This window comes from Mus caroli, unplaced genomic scaffold (genome assembly GCF_978045245.1).
Source record: "Mus caroli unplaced genomic scaffold, Mus_caroli_1 scaffold_4, whole genome shotgun sequence".
Taxonomy (NCBI): Eukaryota; Metazoa; Chordata; class Mammalia; order Rodentia; family Muridae; genus Mus; species Mus caroli.
Genome location: NW_028227259.1, coordinates 74,924,039 through 74,945,706, shown reverse-complemented (window position 1 = coordinate 74,945,706; position 21,668 = coordinate 74,924,039). Strand labels below are relative to the sequence as shown.

The 21,668-nt window shown below is 40.5% G+C and overlaps 1 protein-coding gene across 2 annotated transcripts in view; it reads left to right on the top strand.

Moving 5' to 3' along the window:
- The window catches only part of Corin (corin, serine peptidase), a 214,384-nt gene that overhangs the window by 72,720 nt on the left and 119,996 nt on the right, over window positions 1–21,668 (top strand). For both annotated transcript variants that reach the window (XM_029477597.2, XM_021163653.3), the window contains 2 exons: window positions 4,543–4,750; window positions 17,751–17,935. In XM_029477597.2, coding sequence (XP_029333457.1) covers window positions 4,543–4,750; window positions 17,751–17,935 — 393 coding nt within the window. The remainder of the gene's footprint in view (window positions 1–4,542; window positions 4,751–17,750; window positions 17,936–21,668) is intronic.

Here is a 21,668-nt window from a genome sequence, read left to right as displayed (position 1 = left end):
AGCCGGAAGAGGCCTGTGGTCCTACTCAGGCCGTTTTTCTGCTTCCCTAACTAATGCAGTCTCTGGTCCCGCGTGCAATTGGATTGGAGCAGAAGCTGTGTTCCACTCTCCAGAAGTCTTAAGATCCTGTGGTGGGTGTTGTGGGTAGCTGGTGAGTGTCAGCCGACCCTGCGCCCCAGCTGCCCCGGTGCTTTTCTGACCGGAAGAGGGTTGTGGCCCTATGTAGGCCGGATTTCTCTCTCCCCAACCAGAGCAGTCTCAGGTCCCGCGTGATTGGACTGGAACAGAAGCTGTGTTCCACTCACCAGCAGTCCCAAAATCCTGCGGCGGGGGTCGTGGGTAGCTGGCGGGTGTCAGGCAACCCTGCGCTCCCGCTACCCCGGCGATGATCCGGCCGGGTGAGGCCTGTGGCCCTACTCAGGCCAGTTTCTGCTTCCCTAACTAATGCAGTCTCAGGTCCCGCGCAATTGGATTGGAGCAGAAGCTGTGTTCCACTCACCAGCAGTCCCAAAATCCTGCGGCGGGGGTCGTGGGTAGCTGGCGGGTGTCAGGCAACACTGCGCTCCCGCTACCCTGGCGCTGATCCGGCCGGGTGAGGCCTGTGGCCCTACTCAGGCCGGTTTCTGCTTCCCTAACTAATGCAGTCTCAGGTCCCGCGCAATTGGATTGGAGCAGAAGCTGTGTTCCACTCACCAGCAGTCCCAAAATCCTGCGGCGGGGGTCGTGGGTAGCTGGCGGGTGTCAGGCAACACTGCGCTCCCGCTACCCTGGCGCTGATCCGGCCGGGTGAGGCCTGTCACAAGGGCACTTTCTACAGAAGATCGACCTTTAGTTTCTAACTCTGATATTGAAATCCCAATGTCTAAATCCACGAGATAGGATCAGGGACAAACCCAGTCTGATCTAGAAAACTGCTCTGCTGGGCTCTGACAGTCGTGAGCATAGGTGCCAGGTGCACCGTGCTCTCAAAGCTTAGCATCCTCTTGAATGGATCTCTGTTACTCAGTGCATACTCTGACATCTGTTATTGCACCATTGCTAACTAGAAACAGTGTCTTAGACCGAAGGCACCAGTGAGACCCAACAGCTCACCAGGAATCCGCTGGATCCTGCACTAGTTTTCCTCCTTCCAGGTCGAATTTTCAGATTCTCCTCCCCAGCCTTGCACTTGATGTGACTTCTTCAAAAGGAAACACAATTACTCAAATCATGATGTCTATAAGGAACTAAGGCCAATTATGTCCGCCGTGTTTTGTATGTGCTCTCATGCGTCAGTTCTGACCTCTAATTTCCATGGGACTCACTACTAAGTTGTCTCAGGAAAGAAAAATAGGCCCTGCTTGTCCTCTGCCCTATGAAAAGCAAGTTTGATGTTGTAGTAGCTTAAATGAGCCCCTTTTTCAAATGGCTGGTCCGCATCCCCGCAGAGAAGAAGTGACTTTTCATGGTGCACAGCATGTAGCTGGCTTAGGAAATCAGTTTCTGCTGGGGAGAATGTGTACACATACAATACGAGTTTCAAAGACAATGGAGTATTCTAGGAAGAAGTAATATTTGACTCGTATGTTGAGGCAGGAGGGATAATAAGCAATAGACACACCATTGTGTGCATCTGAAAGAGTTGAAGTTAATATCCTTAGAAAATAATTCCTTTTTATGTTTGTTGGCCATGAGTGGATTCTTAGCTAGGTCTGGTGAATGTTCTTGCCCAACCTTAAGTTTTACAGACTTCCCTCCTCCCTTGCAATTATAAAGCAATCTCCATGGTCAATGAACCAGCCAGCACTGTCTTCCTAGATGCCATCTGATGCCAACCTAAAATGTATATGTCTTCACCATCAAAATGGGCACTTTCTCAGTGTATCTTTCATTCTTGTTCTCTGTACATTAAGTTCTTGCCCATTTTGGTTCCTTCGGGGTTTGCTGTGCTATTAACAGGTGTGGAATACCAAGGAAATGGGCAGAGTACTTAAATCCCAGCCTCATGCCTGCTACTAACTTTGTATGTTTCTGTAAGCCATTTTATAATATTTTCATCTGCCTATTTGTCTGCCTATACATTATCTTTCTATCTAACTACATATGTATGGAAGCTGTACCTTCTCCATTCATAATTAGAAAATTTGTGCTGTAGTGTTAGGCTTGAATTTTATGATGGAATTGTGCTTTGGAAAATTAGTCTAGGGATATAAGAAATTGTTCTTTATGTCTATGTAAATTATTTGAGATTTTAAAGATTTATAGTCATAATTCATCATTACTATAGAATTCTGCAGAGAGTACCACCAACACAAAGGCCCTTACTAGATGTGACCTTACCCTACCCCCATTTTTGAGCACCCAGAAACATGGGGCAAAATATACTTCTTTTCTTTGTAACTTACTCTACGAAATGCTGGTATCAGCAACAGAAAATGGTCTGACAGATACACAGGCATTGTGACATATTCTTGCCAGCCTTTCCTCTCTAGGGACATTAATAATTAGTTTTTGGAAACTACTTTTAATATATTAACTCTGATGTGCCTCCAGGTAGAAGCTACTCAGAAGTCTAGCATTCGGTCTTCACAGCTGTCCTGGAAGGAAGGCTTTAGTCTTCTGAAATTGAATTTCCTCATATTTAGGATAGGCCAGATAGATGTCTCTTCTCTGGGTTGTGGAAGTGACATAGCTGTGACCCAGGAGGTATGGGTGCTCTTTCTGGTTCTCAGCACCAAGCTGGTTCTCAGCCAATGGCATATGTCTAGATGGAGAAACATTTACTGTCAGCTTGTTCACAGAAACTTCACGTAGAGTTGTGTGTACAAAGTGGATCCTCTATCTCCCTGTTCTTCCAACCTACAATGTTGTTTTTTTCACACTGAAGTGTGTTTTAACCTTCATTCCCAAGTAAATTGAGTGATATATTCATGAAACCTGTTCAGAATGTCCCATCTCTGTTCTCTGTGTGTGTGTTTGTGTGTTTGTGTGTTTGTGTTCCAGTATCTATTTGAACAATTTCTTTCTCTGTAAGTTCTTCATTCCCATTTTGTATCTTGAAGATAAGGAGGCACATGAAAGTATTGTGGCTTTAGCTTCTTTGTCATGTTTACATTAAGGTTCCATGTATAGAGACATTTATTTCCAGCTGCCTTAAAAAATGGAAACCACATTTTGATCTTGTGCCACTGAGCTTAGCATATTTGAGTGATCAATGAATATCCTCTAAAAATGGGAGATGGTATCTTCTGAAGAAGTATAGGGCCCTTTGATCAAACAACTACATTTGGGGGGAGGGCATCCTATAGGACCTGGGAGGGTTGCAGAGTAGTTGGAAGAAAAGCGGGATAAGAAATGTACTTGAAAGAAGATAGAATGATTTCAAAGTAGATCTGAGCCATGTCTGAAAGAGTGGGTGACGCTAAACTAGCGAGCACATTTATCCTCTGTTACAGATGGAGAGTGGTGTTTGGCCATCTTACTAAACTGCAGGCTTGTCTGTCAACATTGGTTTTGTTAATATGAAGTTAACCATATGTATGGAGAGAATACTATCATAATTTCTCTGGAAATGATATGGTACCCAGAAGAGATGTTCCAGTTTTTGCTGAAAAATGTCCCTCCTATTTTTTTCCTCCATTAAAAGAGAGTGAATCATTTCACTAATTTCTGAAGCTTGTGAATTTTGTGTTTTAAACATTAACAACTTTAAATTAACTCAAAATACTAAATGGTTCTTAAACCAATTCAAGAGTATAGAATAAAATGAAGAAGAAAAGCCTCTCAAAATTTCATTTCATGAACCCATGTCAACATTTTGATTTATGTTAGAGTAAGCAGACAAGTTCTTGGGGTGGTAGAATTGTGTGGGTCATGGATGAGATGGTGTCTATCAGAACTGACCATGAAGGAAAGCAAGCTCAGAGGTTCCAAGGTGACTGGGAAACATGCTCATAGGCTGGATTGCAGATCCGAGCATCAGCGTATGTATTTGTTAGACTGGTTTCTGTCATCAAGTGCTGTTTTTACTTATTAGATTATAACCACCATTCCATAGGATTCAATGGTCTTCCAAAGCATTTCGCATATCATAGAGTTAAGCATTCTATTGTCTGTAGTCATATGCTTAAGTCAATCTTCACTGCTGAAGGCTTGGGTTTCTGTCTTTGAAAAGTCTAAGCTACATATGATCCATGTACACAAATCTACATCCATGTCCAGGATAATCTTCTTATGATAAGTTCTTTTAAGTGGCATCGGAATGTCAAAGAACATGGATATATAAACACCCTGAAGCATATTATCCTTCCCAGGTAGGAGATATACAGCAGCTCCCTACCGGAGAATTGTCTACATTTTTTTCAGGAAACACCTGTTCCCCCTTAATCACTAAGCTGATTTCATTGTTGTGCTGACATATACTTATGTGCATAATTGTCTATGTGATAGTTGTACTATAGTATAGCTGTAAGGCATATGAAGTCCTTAACCTGGCATGTTATGTAAGCTTATAGATACAGATTTCTTATTCGACTTCTAACTGTGAGTGTCTCCACTTCCCAGGCACCTGCATGAACATCACTCACAGCCAGTGTCAAATTCTGCCCTACCACAGCACGCTGGCACCTCTCTTGCCAATTGTCAAAAACATGGACACGGAGAAGTTCCTCAAGTTCTTCACGTACCTCCATCGCCTCAGTTGCTATCAACATATCCTGCTCTTTGGCTGTAGCCTCGCCTTCCCTGAGTGCGTTGTTGATGGCGATGACAGGTATTTTGGAACCATATCATTCAGTGATAAGAGCGCAGTTATTCTGGAGACAAGAGGAACAAATCATCCTGTTATTAACTTTCCTTTTTTATTGCTTTTAGGGGGGAGAAGGGACCCACATCTGTCATAGTTAATTGCAAGTCTCTGTATTTAGAAAATCCAGATTCATGTTTTACGGGAAGAAATTATCCATATTTTAGTTGATGCTTTCAGGGGACACTCAATTGCTGTTTCACTGAGAGTCTGACAAGGGAAAAGTGTACTCAAAGGTATAGCTGAAATGTTCGTTAGTGAGGTTTTTTAAATGGAGGTATGCAAGGAGGGGTAGTAGGGGGCAATTAAGTAATAAGAAGTATCAAGGTCTCACGATGAGACAATGTAGTCCTACTGCCAAAGGCTTGAAGAGAAGGCAAGGTTAGAAACTTGTAGCTAAGAGTGAGGGGAAGGGATAGGTACCCCAACTCCCTTCTCCAGTAAATCCTTTCTGCCAGTAAAGTTACTCACCAGCAGGGCACAAAAACATCCAGTACAATGGATGAAACCCAGAATCTCATTAAATATCATCAGCTAAGAAGTCCAAAAATCTTATTTAAATCAATTATGTGTGGCCTTCAGGGTGGTTTTTCTCATCAGCATGGGGATCTAGTGCTGGACTGGGGAGTAGATGTGGAGGGACAAACAGAAACTTTTCAATAAGATAGAGATCATTTTCCATAACAGTTGATCAACCCAAATAATGTCATGGTTATTTGAAGCATTTGGTATATTCGTGCAATTTCAAAGTACATGCTAAGTACCTATTTAAATATAAGATAAATTATTTTCTGGATTGAAATGTTAGGAACTTTCCAGAATAGTAATTCAGATATGACTCCATCCCATGTTGTCTGTGACAATTTCAGCAGTGTGTGAAGTGCCCTAAGCATCAGAGAAACACCTGTTACTTTGGTTGCAAGATGTGGCGCTGCCTTTGTATGGAGGTGGAACAGAAGCAGTAGAGGCAGAGGTGTGCAGAATTTGATGAAATTTGAATGATCAAGGTGACTTCATGGTACACTCACAGAGAGAAGGTGAATTGGATCTTTCCCATGGGTTAAAATATGAGATGCCTGTGTGGGCTGTTGTTGTGAGTCAGTGTGAGTGCTTGTCTCGCTCGCGGAGATCCCAGAACTACAGAAACAATTGAAGATGGCCACCAAGCAATGGTTTATTTTCCCAGAATGTGGCAACACAGTTGGTGGTGGTATTCATTTTCTTGGGTTGCTTTAACCAATTGCCACCTGCTGGGTGGCTCAAACAACAGAAATGTCTTCTCCCTTAGTTCTGAAAGCTGAAAGTCTGGGTGTCGGCAGGCTGTCTGGTTCCCAGAACTCTATGGGGAGAATCCATTTTCCCTTTTGCCCATCCCATTTCCCATTATTTCTGTTCCTTTGTCTTGCGCCCACATCCCACCATTTTTGGCCTCTGCCATCACAGAACATGTCCTGACTGCCGACACCTCTTCCTCTTCTGTCTCCTATAAGGACACTATCATTGGATTCAGGGATCACCTAACAGTCTACGATAATAGCTTCACGTCCAGATTCTTAATTGTAGCCCACAAAGATCCTATGTCCAATGTGTTCTAGAGATTCCTGGTTCTAGAGATTAAGATGTGGACCTCTCACTTCGTAGCAGTGGTTGGGAAAGCAGGCTAAAGGAGTTGTGTGTCGTGACCTCGTCATCCATAAAAAGAGAAATAATAGTTACACTGATGTTAAAAAATTAATGTGAGTATTTAATGACATGTCGGGCTTGGGACACTGCCTGGCCCTTAGAAAGAGCTCAATAAAGGTTAGCAATAACTCTGAAGTGGTGATTTGTGAAGGACAAGCAGAATTAATGAAGTGGAGACTACAAAAGTGTACTTCTAATGTGTGTGTGTGTGTGTGTGAAGAATTACCAAAAAAAAAAAAGTAAATAAAGCAAAATTAGATGAAATATGAAAGGACTTTGGAGCTCGATTCTCATTATGTTCCTGTTTCATTTCCAAAAGTTTTCACTAATATATATATATGTATTAGATTAACTCCTTTGTGGGTTCATGCATGGACACACAAAGAAAATGGAAGGGAGTGTGTTCAGAGTCCTGGAACCGCTGGGTCCAGCATGGCGACCCTCTTTATTCTAACTCAGTTCTGCCTGGGTAAACGCTTTTGAGCTGCCCACTCTTTTCAGGGCACTTTAAATTAAATACACTTCCCCCCGACCTGATTTAGCCTTTGATAACTGTACCAGTATGAGAGTTTTTCCATTTGCTGTTATAATGAATAATAATTTACAGTTACTTTTCAAGTGTTCTTTGGGGACTTATCCTATTTTTATTATTATATTTAGTTTTTTAATTGTACTTTTAGGCCATGCTTCCTGCTGTCATTTAGCGTGTACATGGGAACTGCAGCCTAATTTAATAAGCATAATAAGTTCAGCAAAGTAAATGTATTATATAAAGCTATTATAAGGTCAACAATATTTTTCTTGTGTTTCACTATTCTGTATCATCTGTTATAGGCTGTATTATTCAAATTAAGAAAAAGTGTTTGTTTTCCAGCCTAGAAAAAAATAGCTATTTAATAACAATTAAAATTTAATTTTAAAAGATTATAGTGAGATATATAAACAGTATAGTTTTTAAACCTGATTCTTTGGAGACCACAGTTACTCTTTGACTACATTGTATGTTGAAACAATGGAATTTAATTGTCTTTATTTTCAACTCTGTTTGCTTTGACCAAATGGGTATGGTTGTACTGCAACAGGGTCTATTGAAAGGCAGGAGAACATATGGATTCAGTGAAGCATATAATCTAAAAATATAAAATTTTAACTGTAAACTAGTGGAATGGTTCTAAAGTACGTAGGTTAGAATATATTTCTTAAAAATATCAAGTAGATAGCAAATGTTGGTTAGTGTTTAGATGGCATGTTTGATTTCCCCAAATGGACAGTGTGTGTGTGTGTGTGTGTGTGTGTGTGTGTGTAGTAGTGCTTGTTTGTGGAAGCCAGGGGTCAACCTCAGTATCATTCCTCGGGAACCAGGTGCCATGGTTTCTGAACCTGTCCTTGGTTTGGGACTTGCAGAGCAGACAACCTAGGCAGTCAGTGAGCTCCAGACGTTCCCCTGCCTCCACTCCTCAGGGCTAGGCTTACAAGCAGGAGGCACCACTCCCACTTCGGGTTTTTTTTTTTTTTTTTTTTAAACACTAGTTCTATGAATTGAGCTCAGATTCTTGTGCTTATGTGGCAAGCACTTTTCTGGCTGAGCTATTTCCACAGTCTAGACTAGAACTAACTTTTTAAGTGTAACCGTCTTTAGTAATATAAAGTTATACAAATTTAAGAAATAGTAAAACCTTGCTGAGACTAACCCTCCCCCTGCCCCCCCCCCCCGCAAAGTGACTTACAGTTCTGATCGTGCCTCCCACTTTCTTATGACTTATAGGAGGTGTTCAGGATCTACCCTGTCCAGCAGATAAATTCTTTGTAAATCGCAGTTGTTGTTGATGGAGTATGTGACTTTCTGGGCTGATAGCCACTTGATCCCGTGGTTAGAAATGCCAGCTTTCTATTTTTCTCATCGTGATCATTTAAGAACAGAATAGCATTTGAAATGTAAATGAAGAAAATATCTAATAAAAAATAAATTAATTAAAAAAAATAAAACCACAAATTGACCGAGATGCCATCCTTTTGTGGCTTTCTGTTAGACTTAGATTTCAAACTAAGCTCCATGCCACAGCTTTTGAAGTCCTTCTTGCCTCTTTAGAGTCATGGACCCATCCTCACCTTCAGTGACCTTCCTTTCCATTTCTCAAACAAACAAATAACAAAACACAACCCTGAAACCGTCTTCTGAACAGCCTTGTATGTGCATGCTGTTCTCTTTGCCTACAGAGGCCTCTCCTCTCTCATCAAGGCCGTGGCTTCCAAGTCTTGGGTGGCGTGAAGCCCTCTCTGAACACCTGGGTTCTCTTGTTTTCTCATGGCAGCCTAGTGATGCCCCTTGTTTTCACCATACGTTACCCATTTTTTATTTTATTTTATTTTTTGATTTTTTATTAGATATTTTATTTACATTTCAAATGTTATCCCCTTTTCTGGTTTCCCCTCTGAAAGCCCCCATCCCCTCCCTCCTCCTACTCACCAACCCACCCACTCCTACATCCTGGTCCTGATATTCCCCTACACTGGGGCATAGAACCTTCACAGTACCAAGGGCCTCTCCTCCCATTGATGACCGACAAGGCCATCATCTGCTACATATACAGCTGGAGCCACAAGTCCCTCCATGTGTACTCTTTGGTTGATGGTTTAGTCCCTGGGAGCTCTGGGGGTGCTGGTTGGTTCATATTGTTGCTCCTCAGCTCCTTGGGAGAGACTTTACATCTTAAAAGCTGTATTTTGTCACCTTTGACTGCATTTGGAAAATTAGGATTAAAATTGTTATATTAAAAATATATAGGTCACTGGCCAAAGAAAGTGGACTCTGCTCCTATTCGTAGCTAAGTGTTCCAGAGTTGTTTGCAGGTTCCTTACAAGGGTGTCCCCCCTAACTTGGAAGCAGTGGTCTAATCTTATATGTGCCTGTCACCGACTGAGTAGTCAGTCAGCCAAGCATAGTACACATCCCTTCAATGCCAGATGACATTGGTAAGACTCTGTCTGATGACTCAAAAAGGTCCAATGTGTAGGGAATGTACAGTTGAATAATTCAGGTTGCTTTTTTATTTTACCGGGTTATAAAACTGGAGAATCAGGCCAGCTAAAATCTTTCGGAAAATGTCTTTTCCTGTTGCTGCCGATGTCTGGCACTCATACCCAGTTCACTGGGGTAGTTCCTTCAGTCTTCTCTCCAACAGTTCTGGGTATCAACTGTATATGAGTACAACATAAAGATAGTGCTTTTGATTGTATTTCTTGAGGACCCTGACCATCGGTGTCAATGATGATACACCAAAATCAGAACAGCTGCAAAGTAATGCCACAGTTGCTTGTTACTTCTGATATTTGTTAATGTCTTACCCTGTGGGTCTTGGTAATTGTGACAGATTCTAAAGTTAGCCAGTGTCCCCAGCAGTTAGAAGGCGTGTCTTTTGGTACTCTTTCAGGAGCCCTTTTGTGGCTTTGTATTATTCCTGATGGCTTAAATCAACACCTGGCATTTCTTTGAAACACCTCTCCGAAGATCGAAACCCCAAAGTTGTCAAGTAAACAAAGCAATCCATCTGTGGGTGTTTTATCTGTTTTGCAGACATTTTCCTATTATGTGGGAAGTGTGTTAAAACTGGGAAGCATGTGGAGATTTTGCAGTTGTGAGGGAAAGGGAGTCTGTAGGGCAGAAAAGATTTGCACCCTTGTCCAGATCACTCAGCTGAGGAGAGGACACTGTGGTGATGGGTCTCCTTCCACATTTGCTACTGAAAGTTTTATTCCCAAGGGCACCTAAGTCATCCTTTGTGCATTTCAATAATTTATTCAACAGCTACCTGTAGTGTTCCCACTTGTATACTAGGGAGACACTGAAAAGAAAATGCCCAGAAACCATCTATTGGCTCTGTAGAGCTTATATTATATTGGTGGGCGGTAACTTTCTCCGAAGAGAACAGAAGGGGATATAAGGAGAGGAGCTATATGTGGGGGACCAGGAGGAAGGAGGGCTGCAACCAGGATGTGAAGTGAATAAATGAATAAATGAATGAAAAATAGCAAATAAATCAATAGATGGTCAGTTTAATGACATGAACAGACATGAAAATGATCTTAGTATGTGATCATTTTTTATTCTAGTTCAAGAAGCCCACATGAGTAACTTTTGCTTGAGTGGAAATTGCAACCACTTTTCTTCCATGGACTGTGACATGCTTTTGCTTCGATCCAAACTATGTCCTTCTGAAACAGCCCCCTGAGTTGCACAAACAGCCACCCTCAAAGCCTGCTATGGCTACATTCGCTGATTCTGAGTTATACAGCCTCCTACCGGATATTAAGTTAATAGTAGTTGAACCATCTACTCAACATGCCATCATGTTTCCCCTCTCTACAAGTATTTGTTGCGCCCCCCAGTTGGATGTGGGGCATGCAGCTGTGTGCAGGCTAGTCTTCATTTACTCCTTCATAGTCAGTTGCCACATGCCTCTTCTCCAACTCTTCCCTAGACACTGTTTTAGCAACGATCAAATTTGGGCTCTTTGTTGGGTTCATGCCTGGAGAGCCACCAGTAGATCAGGATGCAGAATAGGCAGGTCACCTAGTGGCCACCTATTATGGTCACCTCATATTCCTCTATGCCAACTTGCACATATTGGCTGCATCTTATGTGAAAGAACATGGCTCCCATGTAATAGCCTTCCCTAGATGGCTCTTCCTAAATTCCAGCAATTATTCCCTTTTTCTTTAAACTTAGGTGTTAAGAGCTCCTGGCCCCCACCGTACTGCACTAACCCTTGTTGTTATTAGGAATCACTGCTTTTGTCAACAGTTTTTTTCATGGAATACTATCCCATGCTCCAACCTTAGTGGGTCCTCTTTTCCATGCTGGACCCATGATTATTACAAATAAAGACAAGATAATCAGAGTCTTAGTTGTTGAGTTTCAGATGAAAGAGAGTAAGGAATATGGTGACTCCTTCCATTATCTATTTTCTGGTGGAAGACTATGGAAAAGACCAACCTTCACTTGTACACTTCTTCATCTCCATGCCCAGTGCAGGTAGAGACCAAGTTAGCATTCTGTCTTTCTTTTCTATGGCATGTTATGTTTGTTCAGTCACTTGAGGTGCTGTTGGACCCTCACAGTGGCACGAGGTGACCTGTTGTCTTGCTCTTTCTAGCAATAGTGATGAATTCATATTCTTGCATTATGCTGGCTCATATGTGAAATCTTAGGTAAAGATGCTAGGGCCAGTGGTTGGTCCTGAGATCTCCTTTTTAAGTTTTAAATTTTCTTGTAACAGAAAAGGAGAACATGGTCTTAAGACTCTTTAGACATGAACAGTGTCTTCCTGGCTGAGGAAGGGTCACAGTTCTGGGAGATGTCTAACTCTGACTTTGTGAGTATTGATGCTGAACAGTTCAGTTAAGAAAGGACAAAGTAGGATTGTATTAAAAATTACTAAGTCTCATCCATAAATTGCACATTGAACTCACTAATGTGACTTTTGCAAAGTGATGTGCCAAGGAAAACTGTATCATTACCAATAGCTGGGTTATGCATTATCACACTCTCAATGGCGTAAAACAACTCACATGGAAATAGAAACCTCGGGGTTGTGTATCTGTCTCCTCTGCTCTAGAGTCTCACAGTGCATATTAACATATTGGCTAGAGCTGAGGTCTTATCGGAAGGCTTGACTGGGGAAGGATCCATTTCTAAGTTCATGAGTCATTAGAAGAGCTTCCATTTCTCAAGGGCTGTTGGAAAACGAATCACCTTCAAAGGCAACCATGCATGTGGTCTCCTTAATATGTATGGCAATTTGCTCTGTCAAAATCAGCAAGAAAGAAAAGAGTGGGGGTGTAAATAAGACAGAAGTCATAAGCATATGTAGCTCAATAATGCATGACATCCTATGAGTTTCTGTGGTTGGAAGTAAGTTAAAAGGTCAGTACATAATCAAGACAAGGGCTTCTGCAGGCAGGAGCTGTAGAAGGCAGAGATCATGGGTAATGTTTGAAGTTTTCCCAGGCACAAATCATCCTCCCAACACTCACCAAAAGAGTTTTAAATATAAAGTTATTAAAAGTACAAGTTGACGGCGGCGATATGAGATTTTGGCAATAGTTTAGCAGAACATTTAGCTCAAAGACATTGTACTACAGTTAATTTCTTATTTTTTCTGAGTATAGTTATATGAAATGATTATTTTTAGGGTACCCAAAGGAAAGCACCCAAAGGGCACCCAGTGGGGGGTGGAAGGGGTGATAACCAAGAGGCTTCCTCTGCTGTGAACCTTGTCAACTACAATGACCAGTGTGGTAAGACATGTCCATGCAATAGTGGCAAGAATGCTATGAGGGTAACCAGCTGTTTTCTGATTGAATTTAAGGCCTGCTCCATAGCATGGAACTTGTGCTTCCAACTGTAAATCTGGCCAAGAATTCTGGGTTAGAGAATCACACAGGTCCCAGAGGTGAACCTACCATTATCATTCTTTTCAGAGGGCATGCTATCAACCAACCCTCAACTTTGTATCGCTATATCCAATAATTAGTACAGCTCTTAGACTTCATCAAAGAAATTTCTTCATGTAGTAGACAGTGGCTAGTTCTGAAACCCACAACTTATCAAAAGGCAGAGAAGGAACTAAGTGGTTGTGGCTTAACCATGGATGGACCATCTGCTATCTATCATGGGACCATCTGTTATCTATCACAAACACCCAGCCAGGGCTCAGGGACCATTCTGTTAAAAGGGACAGAAAGACTGTAAGAGTCAGAAGTCAGAGAGGACCAGAACAAAACAGTGTCTGCTGGACTTAATACAATCACTGTAGTCATGAACCCACACAGCAGCTGTGGCTACCCACGCAAGATCAACATTCTAGCATAGAGTGTTAAGGGGATTCTTAAGATCTTACCTTGTTTGAGGATCTGTGAACATTTGATGTCTTTCGGGGAAGGGAGAGTCAATTTTCCTTAATTGTCTATAGTAGGTCAAGCACACTCTAGTGGATGGCCCCAAATTCAGGACAGCACAAATTGGACTTAATAGCTTATTAAAAACAAAAGGACAGATAATTGTTGGTTAGGAGATGATGATGAATCTGGCAGGCATTAGGGGGAGAAGTGAGGGATGAATTTGATCAAATATATTGCATGATGGTGGTGGTGGTGGTTGTTGCATGAAATTCTCAAAGAATTTATATGAAATATTTTTTAAAAGTTTCTCAATTTGATGGAAAAAGATGATTTATAACTCTTAAAAGCCTGCTGGTAGTATAAGTTTATTTTGGTATCTCTAGCTATTTAACAAATTTACATTTATGATGAACATTAAAATTTTCTAGATAAACATCTATATACTTTTAGATGTATCATAATAAAATTTCCTGGAAATAAACTCAGTAATGAAGTGATAGATGAAATGAACAACATTTTTCGTAGATTAATTATTTTAAAACATCCTTCCTAGTAAAAATACTACAAGTCCTTATTATCATTGTGTGGTTACATGTTTCCAAATTAATCAAATGTGTCAACAAATACTTGAAGAGGTACATCAGAACTCTCTGCCTTCACTTGAGTTGAAATGCATCAGGGACTTTTTTTGCACCTTACCAAATGTACTTCACATATCAACTAAGAACAACCACCCATCCTAAAATAGTCATTCTGATAATCAAAGTGGTCCTTCCCTTTTGCCAAGTCCTGTTTTTCAGTTGCCAGTGTGTTGTTGCTTGGATATAGATCCTTATATTCCAAAATAGTGTAGCCTGTCTCACCACTGAATTCCATGTGATGAAAAGTGAAACACATCTGCCCGTCACAGGCAGCTGAATTTCAGGCAAAACAAGAACAAATGGCTCCTCATTTGTTCACGGTTTGCAAGGATTCGTAGTTATTAATACTCTACTCCCAGCTCACATATCCCTGCCTAGCAATGCAAACAAAACTCATGGGTCTTGGTTGGTTACACCTCTTAGAAGACTTATTTAGAAACACTCTAGACATTTTCCTAGGCACTAATATTAGAACAGATGCTCTAATGGTATTTTAGTATTTCTATACATCCCCAGCTCAAGCCTTGAGAAAAAAATGTCTGTTATTTCTTGTAGGTCAGCAAGACTGATAGGGTTATCATGGCCTCAGTGCTCCTCTGAGAAATACTTCTCTTAAGAATGAATTTTAACTTACAAAATGTTCATAATAAGAGAATTATGGAAAATAGACTAAACTCAAGCTCTTCCAAATCCTTCACTTTTTAAGTGGGGAAACTGAGTCTTGGCCTGAATGAACTGTTGGCTCAAGGTCAGATAGTAGCAGATTATCCACGGGAGGGAGGGTCTAGGGAAATGAGCATGGTAGAGGGTAAAAGTCTATGACAATTGGTCAGTTTCTAAGTTAGAGTCTTAACTTCAGTACATGAAAAATGACATGGATGGTGAGGGAAAAGAAGCCTCAGAACTAAAGAAAAATTTGAGAACCACTGGGGAGACTTGTCCACTCTTAACTCTACAATACCTAACTATGGTGGTTTGAATGAGAATGCTGGAATATGCTCACGTGTTTAAATACTTAGTCTCCAGTTGGTGGAACTGTTTGGGAAGGATTAGGAAGCGTGGCTTTGTTGGAGGAAGAGTGATAATGGGGGCAAGTTTTGAGGTTTCAAAAGCCCACGCCTTTCCCAGTTAGCTCTCTCTGCCTTCTGCTTGAGGATCAAGATGTGAGCTCTCAGCTTTTCCAGATACCATGCCTTTGTTCTAACATCATGGACTCTAACCCTCTGAAATTATGATCTCTAAATTGTTTTCTTGTATATGTTGCCTTGGCCATATGTTTTATCACAGCAATAGAAACACTGACTAAGGTACTACTATATTCCTGAAAGGCTATCAGGGCCAATTCATGCTTTATGTATGTTCTTGACTTGTTCAAATGCAATCTTCAGTATTAAATTTGGTTACATATTAAACAGAGTTTTTATTATTTTTTAATTTTTTAATTTTTTATCTTTATTCTTTTATATTTTATATTTATTCTTTCACTTATCACATCCAGATCGCAGTTTACGTCCCTTTCTATCCTCCCAGACCTCCTACTTTGTCCCCTCCACATCCATTCATTGTATACCTTTAGAAAGGGGCAGGCTTCCTTGGAATATCAACTGAACATGGCACATCAAGTTTCAATAAGACTAGGTACCTCCTCTCATATTAAGGCTGGATAAGGCAGCTCAGTAGGAGAACAACAGTCCCAAAAACAGGCAAAAAAAAAATCAGAAACATCTCCCTCTCCCTCTGTTAGGAGTTCCAAAAAACCACATAAGCTATACAATTATAATATACAAGCAGAGGGCCTAGGTTAGACCCATTCAGGCTCCCTGAATGTTGGTTCTGGCTCCATGAGCCCCTATGAGCCCAGGTATGTTGATTTTAAACAGATTATTTTAAAAGATAATTTTAGCATAGCCTTTTGTTTTATTTGTTGTTTTTTTCAAGACAGGGTTTCTCTATATAGCCCTGGCTGTCCTGGAACATTCTGTGTAGATCAGGTTGGCCTTGAACTCACAGAGATTTGCCTGCCTCTGCCTCCACAGGACTGGAATTAAAGGTGTGTTGCCACCACTGCCAAGTTTTAGCTCAACTTTTAAAGAAAAAAAATTGAATTATTTTTATTAGAATGTCATTGTTGAGAGAGGCACAGTGGTGGAGGCATGTAATACCAGTTGCTTGGCAGGTTGACCACAAGTTCAAGGTCTGTTCAAGGCCAGCATAGGCAACTTAGTGAGATCTTGTCTCAAAATCATGACAGGGAATGCCAACAGCATGGACAGTGCCTCGAGTATGAAGCCATCACTAACACAGAATGTAAGTGTTGAGAACTTCTTTTATATGCGGATCTCTCCTCAAAGGCTCTCAAGGATCATGTCAGATCCAGTATAACCTGCTAGAGGGCAGGTCACATTCTGTTTCTGTATCTGTGCAACTAATGGTGTGTGGTGTACAAGCTTGTTTGGTCAACGGGTTTGAAAAGTCCGTTTATTACATGTGTAATAATATTATTATAATAGACATTGTTAGAATATATATAGGTAAAGGCCTGGAGGCTCATGCACCTCCTTTCTCTCCCTCCTCTGCTATTGTGAAGCTGGTAGTAAGAAATGTATGACATTTGAATCTGCCCCAGAAGCTTAACAGGTCTGTTCTTCTCAGAGAAGGTTTATGACAGAGCCAATATTGTACAATTCTATGATATCAACATCTGAAATTGTTGTTTTGAGGGGACTCAAACAAAGTTTCCATTTCAGAAAACATCTTCTGTTTTCTGCAAGTCCTTTGAAATGCCTTTTGGTGGAGCCTGACAAGGATATAAGATACTGTGAGGCAGAGAGACCAGGCATTTGAGAGGAGACCAGTCCACGGCCTTGACATGGCTAGCACATGAGTTAAAATCCCCAGAGCAAACCTGGGATCTGGGAGTGTTTGGTTACATACAGAAAGGCTGAGGACAAGCACCAGGGGCATCACTGCTTTTCCTATGGACAGATGGTGACTCACATTTCTTACTCTGTGGGATACAAAACAGAAGGCAGATAAGATTTCTTTCTCTCTCTCTTTTTTTAAAGAACACAAGATTTTGAGTTGCCACTTGATATATGAGGTTTTCATGAAGGCCAGGGAGAATAAAGAATGACTTTCTCTATTTGCTTCTGAGAGATTGTTGGATTTTGCAAAGGAAAGATAAAAAGTTAGAGCAGCATGCCCTTTCACCTATTTTTGCTCTTTCTAATACTGGCCTCCCTTTCTTTCTTTCTTTCTTTCTTTCTTTCTTTCTTTCTTTCTTTCTTTCTTTCTTTCTTTCTTTCTTTCTTTCTTTCTTTCTCTCTCTCTCTCTCTCTCTCTCTCTCTCTCTCTCTCTCTCTCTCTCTCTCTCTCTCTCTCTCTCCCTCCCTCCCTCCCTCCCTCCCTCCCTCCCTCCCTCCCTCCCTCCCTCCCTCCCTCCATTTTTGTCAACCTGTATACTTTAATACAGGAAGCTTAAGAACAATCATTTGGGATAGACTGTTCTACAGGCAATGACTACATGAGCCATCGTGAAACTAGCTCATTATCTTCAGAATTCTTATAATTGGGTGTCTGAAACTATTGTAGGACCAAATACAGAAGTTTAAGTTGTGGACAGTACATAGGAAATACAAGTTAATAGCCTATGTTAACTTGCTGGGGGTTAGCTTTAATATTGTCTTGAGAACTGTTCTATATTGACACTAATATTCCACCCCCATCTTTTTGTTTGTATTTAGGCATGGTCTTCTACCCTGTAGATCTTTCTGTGAGGCTGCAAAAGAAGGATGCGAATCTGTCCTGGGAATGGTGAACTCCTCCTGGCCGGATTCCCTCAGATGCTCTCAGTTTAGAGACCACACTGAGACTAACAGCAGTGTCAGAAAGAGCTGCTTCTCACTGCAGCAGGAGCATGGAAAGCAATGTAAGCGTCTGTGTCCCCCTTTAAAGTTTGTATTCCGTGATACCACCCACTTGGGGATAGCTATATAAATAGGTATGTATATAGTCTACTATGCTTTAAAAATCAAAGAAACTCTAGATTAAGAAGCAGGATATGAATAATATAGAAATGACTGCAATAATCCCCCTAATCATCTCACCTTTGCAAAGAACTCTATCACCTTAGGTAGCTTTTCTTGTTACTGAACTTCCTGTAAATATAATTATATAATGTGTAACATTTTTGTATCTTCTTGCATTTGCTTAACATTATGCTTGAGCAAGGCATTGTGTTCATTGCAGGTTCCATTTCTTCACATTGCATGAAGTGCTCTAACATTCAATTATACAACGATATATCTGTTATTGACGGACATTGAATTATGTGTAATGTCAGCTATTATGAAGAACAAGGCTGTTACTGTATTTGTACATGTCTTTGGTTGAACACAGTTATAGACTTGTTCTGCAAAATAGTTCTCTAGACTAGTGGTATGGACTTCTACTCCCAGTGTCTAGGTGTGAAAGGTCATTTTCTTCCTCTACCCTCTTGATGTTGGCATTTTCAGCCTTTATTATTATAATTCTGGTGAGAGAATTAAAGCACCTCCCTGTGATTTCGAGTTATTGTCCCCTGAGGAATTTGATCATATATATATTTTTAAATGTATAACTGTTTCATTGTCATTTCTGTTGTACACATATTTGTCTATTTTCCAGTGGTATCATTAATTTACAGTTTCATATGCAACATGGATATACCTCATCATTGTTTTGATCTGAACTGTTGCTCCAAGTCTGGTTTTCTAAAGGCTTCTCTATTGGCCTGTAGCAACTCTTGAGAGTTTCTGAAACCATGAAGAGGTGGCGCACAGGAGAATGAAATTAGGTCACTGGGGTCTAACCTCCTAACTGGGAATTGGGACACTGACCCCTTCTTTCTGTTTCTCTATGCTTCTCAGCCACCACAAAGCCTTATCTATCATATGCCTTGGCTATGATGTTTTACCTCCAAACAGTCCTAAAGTGATGTGGGTAATCATGGACCAAAACCTCTGAAACTCTGAGGCAAACCAAATCTCTCCTCTCTTTAAACTGTTTATCTCAGGCATTTGGAGATTTTATGATGATGCTAAGCTGACCTGTACAGATGTATTTTATTGTGTCTTGCAAAGGTCTCTGACTGAATTTCTCCATTCCCTACACGCATGCGTCTTTTCTCTGTACATGGAACAGAAAGAGAGTTTTCTCTATCTTGTTTTATTATTTTTATTAATTATTTGAAAATTTTATATGATATAATTTGATTATATTTACTCTCCTTCCAATTCTTTTTAGATCCACTTGTTTCCCTGTCCTTACAACTTTGTGTCTTAATTTTAAAATGATCTACTGAGTATGATTTTTCCTGCCCATACTCTTGTGTGTATATCCATCCACTGGAATGTAGTCAACCTACAAGGTGCTAGACTCTTAAAGAAAATGGACGCTACGTCTCCCAGTAGCTCTGAATTACCAATAGCTCCTCAGATAGGGGTGAGACTTCATGCCTAGCTCCCTACTCCATGATGAAATTTAGTCTGGCTTAATCCTGCATGGATCTTGTGCACACTATCACAATCACTGTGAGTTTCTAAGTGCAGCTTCCCTGCCATGTCCAGAAAATGTGGTTTCCTTGTAGTTATCCACTGCCTGTGGCTCTCGCTGTCTTCCTAGTCCTTATTCCATAATCTTTGGAGAGGGGTATGACATAAATGTTCTATTTAATATTGAAATCTCAGCAGTCTCCTTTTGTCTGCCCCTTCACCAATTGTGAGTCTCTCTGTTAATCTCCATTGACTGCAAAAAAGAAGCGTCTCTGATGAGTTGGAAGATGCACTCGTCTATGATGACAATAAGTTATCAGGAGTCAATTTAATACTATACCATTTAGAGACTAATAGTAGTAAGGTCTCCCCAGGGCCTGCGGCCCTGGCATAGTGCCAGGAATAAATTTCATATGGTCAAAGAGGCTTTAACTTTATCATAAAGTTGCTGGTTGCTCCCATGACATCCATGCCACTATTGCTCTGGTGGGCATGGCTTTCCAGGCCAGTCATTAATAGCTCACAGGGTTCACAGCTGGGTAAGACTGATAGTTCCTTTGCTTTTCTTGTAGCACATAAAGCACCTTTCATCACTATTAATCATAAGCATTAAAGAACAAAGATTCCAGATGAGTACCAGCTTGGTATTTGCATGTCCTATGGCTCAAGTATGTGGTTCAACAATAGGGTCTTACTGTGTATGGAAGGAGACAGTGGACATTCTTAGTCAGATTTGGGAACTTCTATTTTCAGTTTTGTTTTGGGGGGAAGGGAGGCTTTATTTGGCTCACACTTTCAAATCACAGCTTGTGATAGCTATTCACAATGGTCAACGATATCTGGAATGAACTACAATCCAGAAATGGAGGGCACACCTATGATCCAGATATTGAGGCAGAAAGGTAACATGCCTTTGAGACAGATTTTAAGGCTGGAAGGCACAGGCTTTTGATCTGGATCTTAAGGCACGATGATACATGCCTTTAATCCAGATCTTGTTGGACACCTTAATCTGGGTTATACCATCTGCTGCAAAGTGTATTTGATGACAGTGGAAGAAGGAAGTGTTTTTTGTTTTGTCTGCTTTTCTGCACTTTGCTAGAACATTTATAGGTGCCTACTTCTTTAGGATTCAACTTATATAGAAGACCAGCTGAGACATCCAGCTTTGTAAGACTGAGTAACTACTAGATTCTTGGATTCACAGCTAGCCATTGTTGAATTAGCTGGACTTCAGGCTATAAGTCATTCCAATAAATTCCTTTTACATACATACATACATACATACATACATACATACATACATACATTCTTGTATGGTACCATAATTACTATGGCTGAGGCACACTACAACTTAAAACTTTTTTTAATAGTAATTAGTACATTCTCAGGGTTCGCAGTATGATTATATATCCTATATAATATTATCTATCTATCTATCTATCTATCTATCTATCTATCTATCTATCGAGATCATTCCATAAATTCTGTGACTCTAGAGCATGCTGACTAAAACACAGTCCACCACTGAGGGAGCTGGGATAAAGGCCATGGAAGATGCTGTTTACTAGTTTGTTCCCTCAGGCTTGCCAGGTTACTTTTCTCTATAGCACTGCCCATGGTGGGATGGTCCCTCCTAAATCAACGTAAAATTAAGAATGTATATCACAGACAAGGTTGCAGACCAGCCTTATCCGGACAGTTCCTTTTCTTTTACCCAGGTGGCTCTAGGTTAGTGCCATCATTTTTATTCTAAAGTCTTAAAATCAAAATATCATTACAGTATTTCCCCCTTTCTCTTTCTTCTCTCCAGCTCTCTAGTGATATATATCACAGTATCACATATAAAGCACAACTATATATGTGTGTTGTATGTTCCTAAATATATATAAACAACATACTTGTTCTATGTATTACAACATTTTATCATAAATGACCTTTGTATTTTACAAAATCTTTTATTTCTGTTAAGATGATCTGTTATTTTCTTCCTATTAGGCTAAATGGTAATAACTCCATTTTCATCTAGACAATGGTGATACTTTTTTTTTTTTGGTAAGGCTTACTAGAGACTTACTGATTGTATTTGACCTCTCTAACAAATCTTTTTCTGTCTTATGACATTTTTCT